The sequence below is a fragment of the Cibotium barometz genome, chromosome 2 (assembly GCF_041138505.1).
Source record: "Cibotium barometz isolate CiBa-2024 chromosome 2, ASM4113850v1, whole genome shotgun sequence".
NCBI lineage: Eukaryota > Viridiplantae > Streptophyta > Polypodiopsida > Cyatheales > Cibotiaceae > Cibotium > Cibotium barometz.
In genome coordinates, this window is record NC_141047.1 from 57991584 (window position 1) to 57999058 (window position 7475).

The 7475-nt window shown below is 44.0% G+C and overlaps 1 protein-coding gene across 1 annotated transcript in view; it reads left to right on the forward strand.

Moving 5' to 3' along the window:
• Positions 1–6775, forward strand: part of LOC147641264 (uncharacterized) — a 44713-nt gene extending 37938 nt beyond the window's left edge. The window contains exons 3-5 of the mRNA XM_086819819.1: positions 4617–4671; positions 6282–6412; positions 6501–6775. Coding sequence (XP_086675945.1) covers positions 4617–4671; positions 6282–6405 — 179 coding nt within the window. The 3' untranslated portion in view covers positions 6406–6412; positions 6501–6775. The remainder of the gene's footprint in view (positions 1–4616; positions 4672–6281; positions 6413–6500) is intronic.
• The last annotated feature ends 700 nt before the right edge of the window (positions 6776–7475 follow it).

The following is a 7475-nucleotide window of genomic DNA, read 5'->3' on the forward strand; positions in this document are numbered from 1 at the left end:
TTTATGCACTCCAATCACTTCAATGTGCATCTAATTGGCCAATTTCCACAAAAGCCCCAAATTTCTGCAAGTGAAAGAGGTTCAATTTGCTGATTTTGACCTCAATTTCGAAAACCCTCAAATTTCTGCAAATGAAAGAGGTTCAATTTGCTGATTTTGACCTCAATTTCGAAAACCCCCAAATTTTTGCAAATAAAAGAGGTTCAATTTGCTGATTTTGACCTCAATTTCGAAAACCCCCAAATTGCAATTTTCAATTTTGCCTCAAATTGAGAAATCCCCCAATTTGCTTGAATCCTGTACCACCTGCAAGCTTTCAAATCTTCCTGGCAAACCCCCAAAATTTGTCGAATCTGGAGTGGAGTGCCTGCAAAGCTTATTTTGTTTACTTTGTTTAATATTTTTGTTTGCTGAAACAAAGGTACCTGCACGTGTGGGCAGCACTGATGCACAGTCGGGGAGAATGAACTTAGGCTAGGAGACACTTCGAGGACTCTTAGCCCATTGGATGATGCGCAGATGACAGAAAGCAGCAGCGTTACCTATCGCAGATGGGGACGTGGAATCCAGTCGTGAAGAAGCCTGGGTGCTGAGCTTGGGCGGACGGAGGTGGTGGCCTCTGGGCAGCGGACCAGCAGAGGCACTTGAGCTGCAGGTGTCGAGGAGGGCGCACACAGCTGGCAAGCCAGGCGGAGGTGAGGTAGCGCCAGAGACCTGGCGGCAGCGGAACACACAACGGGCGGAGGCTGCGAACAGCGGGCAGAAGCAATACGAGGGAGGCGAGCACGGTGCTGGAGCCGGAAGCCGTTACCTGGCACGAGTTACTGGCGGGTGCATGGCGGGAGCGAACGGACAGGTCGACAGGCACGCACGGTAGTCGACGGCCGGGAGCCGTGGGAATGAAGCAGCAACAGAAGCAGTTGAACGGGTGATGCTGGGCAGCCAAGACCGATGGACGGAGCTGACGGGGACGGAACAGCTGGGACGGAGTTGGTGTCGGATGAATGGAGCAGCAGCCGGCATGAAGCGGGGTTGTGGGCCCTAAAGCCACCGGCTGGAGAGGGCGGTGCCGCCCGCGAGCTGGGCGGTGGTGGTGGGCTCTCCACTAGTGCCGCCCGTTTCTGGCGGCCGGACGGCGACGGAAAAACACAGCGTCGATGGAATTTCGCAGGTTTCTTCCAGCAGTAGAATTCCAGGGCCAGCTCCCAGCTCTGATACCAAATGTTGGGTGTTGGACTCACACACTCACACACAAACCTGCACATTAGGGTTAGGTGCAGGGTAGAGAAGCTCACACACAGAAATGAGAGAGAGAGAGGGAGAGCCAAAAGTGTGGTATCCACAAAATGCAAGTCAACCCCTGCATGTGTGCCACATCCATATAATATAGAAGTACAAAATATTGTCCTTTCACACTTGATGTCCAAGGGGAAAAACCACATGGGAAAAAGTGCCCTTGGTTAAGCCCTGTTCACACATAGCACTACCATAAGTGAGCATATGTCTACAGGAATCACATCATGTCAGGCTCCATGAGCCATTCATGTACACCATGTCAGGCTCCACAAGCCACACATGTACTATCATGTCAGGCTCCATATGCCATACAGACACACCATGTCAGGCTCCACCAACCATACATGTATGTCATGTTAGGCTCCATATGCCAGACATGAATAATAGAAAACAAAAGCTGTGAGGAATTTTATGACATGCTCCCCGGCTTCTAAGGAGTTGACCGCAATTGAAAAGCTTCCAGCTAGGCCTTCAGAAGCTCCGGATAATCCTCAAAATAATCCTCGTTCATCCATAGTCGAATAGTTTTTAAACTTCACAAGATACCTGCGTACTAGCTTGTCATTTGCATGCTTACGCTCCTTATGAAAAACTATTTGCTCTTGTTGCAATACCTCCTCAGGTTCATCCACCTCTGGCGGATCTTCCAAAACTGGTTTCATAGGAGGTGGTTACACATATGACCTCAGCAAGCTGACATGAAATGCATTATGTTTTTTCCAGTGATTGGGCAATACCAATCTAGAAGCCACTTCATTTATCTTTTGCAAGATCTAGAATGGCCCATAATATCTGTTCGAAAGCTAAGGAAACCGGCTTTCTTTACCTAGTTACTTCCGAAGACGTGCTTTCTCGAACTTAAGTAACACCCAATCACCTTCCTTGAAAATAACTTCTCGCCTGTGCTTGTCAGCTGGCTTTTTTTGCTTAGCTTGAGATCTTTCTATTGCTGTCCGAACTTGTGCAAACGCAGTATCCAAATCTCGGACATACTCGTTTGCTGTAAAGATTTTATCTTTTGTTTGTAAGATTGCCATAGACTATCTCAAATGGAGTCTTATTTGTTGAAGAATGCAATGTTATTGTATGCAAACTCAACCAATGGCAAATACTTTTCTCAATCTGACTTCTGCTCAGATACATAACACTTGAGCAAATCAAGTACGGTTGAATTTGCAATCTCACTCAGACCATCTGTTTGAGGATGATAAACTGATGAAAAACTCAGCTTTGTGCCGGTATTATCAAACAATGCCCGCCAAAATAAACTAGTGGTTTGAGGGTCTCTATTCTCCACAATAGATTTGGGCATGCCATGATGTTTGAAAATTTGAGCCAAAAATAACTTTGCCATGTGCTCTGGCTTGATAGTTTTCCTCATAGGAATAAAATGTGCTTGTTTGCTAAAACAATCAATGATAGTCCATATTGCATCATTACCATGTGCCGATCTCGGCAAATCCATAACGAAATCCATGGCAATGCTTTTCCATGGTTCCTGCGGAATGGGTAAGGGTTGAAGCAAACCGGGTGTCTTGTAGCTGTCAAACTTGACTTTCTGACACACTAGGCATGCACGAACATAAGCTTCAATATCCTTGAGTAAAGCTGGCCAAAAGAAATATCTTTCCAAAGCCTGTGTAGTAGCCAAAATACCACGATGATCTGCATATGGAGGAGCATGACACTCTTCCATAACCTTTTGGCGCAATTCTTGGACCTCACAAATATGGTTTTGCATCATCAAAAAACCATCTCGAATTGAATAAGATGGGATAGCAGTACCATCATTCAAATCAGCCCAAATAAGCTGAAAATCTGTGTCAAAAGAATACATATCCCGCATCCCTGACAAGTCCTGATGATAGGCGATACACTGCATGCACTTGAGGCTTGTGTGACAAAGCATCTGCCACCAAATTCTTCTTGCCTGGAGTGTGCAAAATCTGAAAATGAAACATGGATAAAAAATTTGGCCACCTTAGATGTTTTTCTGAGAGTTTAGGCTGTGTCAGAAAGTGCTGTAAACTCTGATGATCTGTTTTAATCATAAATTCAGCCCAATAGAGATAATGCTTCCATGTTTGAAGGGCGTGAATAACGGCCAACAACTCTTTCTCATAAACTTGCAAATACAATTATGCATGTTGCAGGCGGCGGCTTTCAAAAGCCACTGCATGTCCCTCTTGATTCAAAACAGCCCCCAAACAATCTCCACATGCATCACACTCGACCACAAAAGGTCTATGCAAATCTGGAATAATAAGAACAGGCCCTGAGATGATGGCGTCCTTCAACTTTTGGAAAGCTGTTCTTTTTGAATTGGACCAACAGAAAGCAACTTTCTTCTTCGTTAGATCATGCAACGGAGAAGCCAAGAAAGCAAAGTGTCGAATAAATCGACGATAGTAAGAACATAGACCAATGAAGCTCCTGACTTGATGAACATTTTGAAGGTCTAGCCAGTCCTTAATAGCTTGAATCTTTGTGGGATCCATGTGTACACCATCTTTTGAAACAATATGCCCCGAATAATGGATCTCTAACAAAAAGAATTCACTCTTCTTTCCATTGATGAAAAGCTTGTGTTTCCTAAGCTCTTCAAAAATAATGACGAGATGTTCTTTATGCTCAGCCTCACTCTTTGAAAAGATAATATCATCAAAGAAAGTTCCTGTGAACTTGTGGTGAGGTCTAAAGATTTTGTCCATCATTCTATTGAAAGTGGCGGGAACATTTGTAAGACCAAATGGCACCACCAAATATTCATAGAGCCCAAATGATGTTTTTAAATCGTGTTGTGTACATCTTGAGGTACCACTCTAATCTGATGGTAACCATGGGGGAAAAGCGGCGGTGCCACACGGAAGAAGAGATGGATGGGTGGAGGCAAGGCTGAGGGGTGTGGCCAGCGGAGACGGCGGAAGAGGGCAACGGGCAGAGAGGGCCAGTTGTGCACAGATGTGTGGGCAGCAGCCAAGTGGGGGAGACGAGGGCGGGGTGGGGGCAGCAGGTCATGGAGAGAGGCGAGGGTGCAGGGGTGTGCAAAGGCGCGTGGGGTTGGGGAGGGGGGGGGTGTGTGTGCAGAGCTGCGCAGAAGGGAGGGGGTGACGGATGCTTAAAAGGGGGGCTCGCATCTCGCTCCGATTTTTTTAAACTTTCTATCAACAGCACCTGTTAACCTGTGCAAGCAGATTTCGGTAGCCAAATATCAACTTTATGGGTATGCACTAACCACTCACGCACAATTTTTTAACTTTTTTAGAATGTATGTGTTGGACTAGGGAACAACACCTGATAGAAATGATCGTTTCTTGCAGAGCCAGTGTTTGAGAGTTCCATTATAATTGATGGCTTCATTTTCAAAGAAAGCAAGTAAGGTTTTTCTTTTTGGACTGATATGTTTGAAGTCATTGTGTGCAAATGGAGTATTATTTAAGATTATGTTATGATTTATAAATGACATGATGTCCTTCTTGTTCTAATTTACCCCTTTGACGTTTAGATGGTTTTGGAATTTCCTACGTCCAAGTAGTTGATTGATATAGTTTTTATGCATTACTTGAAGATTATTTTGCATTAACATCCTAATTTACTCGTCTTTAATTCTACTTCTTCTTCCAAAACTGTCACATGCACCTTGCCTCCCCTATCTTGCCCATTCATAAGGGAGGAAAGATGGACATGGGGGTGAAGAATGAGCTCTTGGAAATTGGAAGAGCACAAGGATGGAAATGTCCATTTTGTGGTGGTGATGGTTGGGTGCACGTGTGTGTGCTGGCAGGCGGGTAGGTGGGATAGGGTTTTGGGTAATCTATGTGCTTTCTAGGAGTTTTAAAGGTTCACTTTATCCTTTTCATCTAAATTATCTGCATCATGTGCTTCACACCCTACATGAGATTTGATCTTTTTTAAAAAACATGTAGCATGGCCCTTTTAAACACTGTATACTGCTTGATCTAAGAAAGTAAAAGCAAGGTCCCTTTCACACTGGCCCATTCCCAAATACAATGATGAATAAATTGCCCAAGCTGACAGACAATAATAAATAAATTTACACCCACAAGATATTCCACCCCAAAGCAAGGCCGGTGAGGGAAGGAGAGTAATACCAGTCAACTTGCATTGCCACAAGCATCAGACGCACCGACTAGACCTTGTGGCAACACAAGTCGACTTCCTTCCCTCACCTGCCTTGCTTTGGGGTGGAATATCTTGTGGGTGTAAATTTATTTATTAGTCTTTGGGTGTGGGCCAGTGTGAAAGGGACCTTGCTTTTACTTTCTTAGATCAAGCAGTTCATAGTGTTTAAAGGGGCCATACTACATGCTCTTCCAAAAAGATCAAATCTCATGTAGGGTGTGAAGCGCAAGACGCAGATAATTTAGATAAAGGACAACAAATCTTGCAGCCTTCTATCAACAAGAGAAAGCCATGGCTTCAGCTTCAAATATTTGCATTGGCACAGTGGAATGAATCATTTTTGGTGGTACTCTAGGTGGTAGTAGATATACTTCATCTGGATGACATGTGGCCTTGGAGAGTTAGAGAGGTAACAGTCCCAAGCTCAAGACATTGAACTTTTTTGATAAGAGTAACTGGCAGTAATTGAATTGGATCACTTTGAAGAAATGGGAGTCTAAAGCTGCTATATAGATCATGCGAAGTGCTGGACAAAGCTTTATAATTATTGGAGGAAACTCGATTAATGTAATGGTTATGTTGAAGATGTTTTCATGGTGGAGTCATCTACATTATAGATTACAAATGATGACTGTTGCCATGCCATCTAGGAAAGCATGGTTTGAGGAACCATGTTGCCACTTGATCAAGAAACAGTCAGATGTGATATCCACTTGATCAAGAAGCATAGGGAGCCAGGGAACAATGTTTTTGTTTTTATATTTTAGGTGGATATGGTAGTAAATTAAATCTTTCTTTGATCACAAGCTTTCATTCATTGCTCGAGATCTTTGCAACTTCAGGGATGCACCACTCAAGAAGTTTGTGGAGGGACCAAGTCTCTTGGAAGACCATGGAAGAGGTGGATTGTTTGTAGCTGATACTCCACCGACATCTTCTCGAAAGAGCCTTGCGAGAAAAAGCTGATCTGAAGGTACTTTTGCACCCTGGGTACTGCAGTTTGGGAGTGGCTTCAAGTCCTGTGCAGATGTTTAACCGTTTCTTTGTTTGCTACATGGCAGGGAGGGCCCTTTGTGATAGATGGCCTTTCACATGTTGATGCTTGTATGCAGAATTTATTAGTTCTGGTGAAAGTTTCATGTACGATGCTCAACTAATGTCATGTTTTAATGGCCAAGTGCCAGTATGTTTCATGGTGTTCAGGACTGGAGTGTTTGTGCATGCTCTCAAAACACCTATGCTGACTTGGTTAGTGTTAACCAGTGCTCCAGATCTGGTATTGAAGGTAGCATTGTGTAATCTTTTGATGCGTGTATAACTCTCAAGCTTTTGGACATGTCCAGAGGTCCCATGCTTTGAATAGGTTGATTGTGTTGCCTTGCACTGCATAAGAGGGATTCACAAGACATGGCCTTTTTTTCTTTGGATGGGTATTGTAAGGTGGTCACTTTTTCTTTGGAAGGGTTGTTGATACCCTGACAAATGGGCCATATTGATAGGCATATTTTGTGAGAGCTTCACAAGAGCAGCTGAGAATTTGTAGGACTTTGTTTATGGCTATGCTTGAAGCTTCTATACAATGCACGGTGCATTCCTTGGGTACATGTTCAGCATTCAGAGTCTCTTAAATAGTTGCCCGAGAGCAGGGCTTTGGTCCACCATTTAGCTGGGTGGGACCAAATAGGACAAGTGTTGATTTATCTCTAGCTGGAGAACGTGTCATTGATGAAGATAAGTATGCAAAAACCCTACTTTCATTTAAAGGCCTCCCTGGGATGTGTCACCCTTTCAAGCCCCGCCCGTTCGATGGGAAAGGGTTGCTCTGTAATCAAGCATAGGTAAGCAAGTGGATGCTTTAGCTTAGCAGCAATGAAAGGGGCATCCCAAGAAGTTCTATCTTTTCAGTAACGGCCAGCTGAACATACTTCCAAACTCTATGTTGCGTTTGATGTAGCCTTGGCAGCTGTATATGAAGATCTTGTATTGTCATTTGCATACAAGGAATCAGAGCAAAGTCAGGATATGTAATCGCGTGT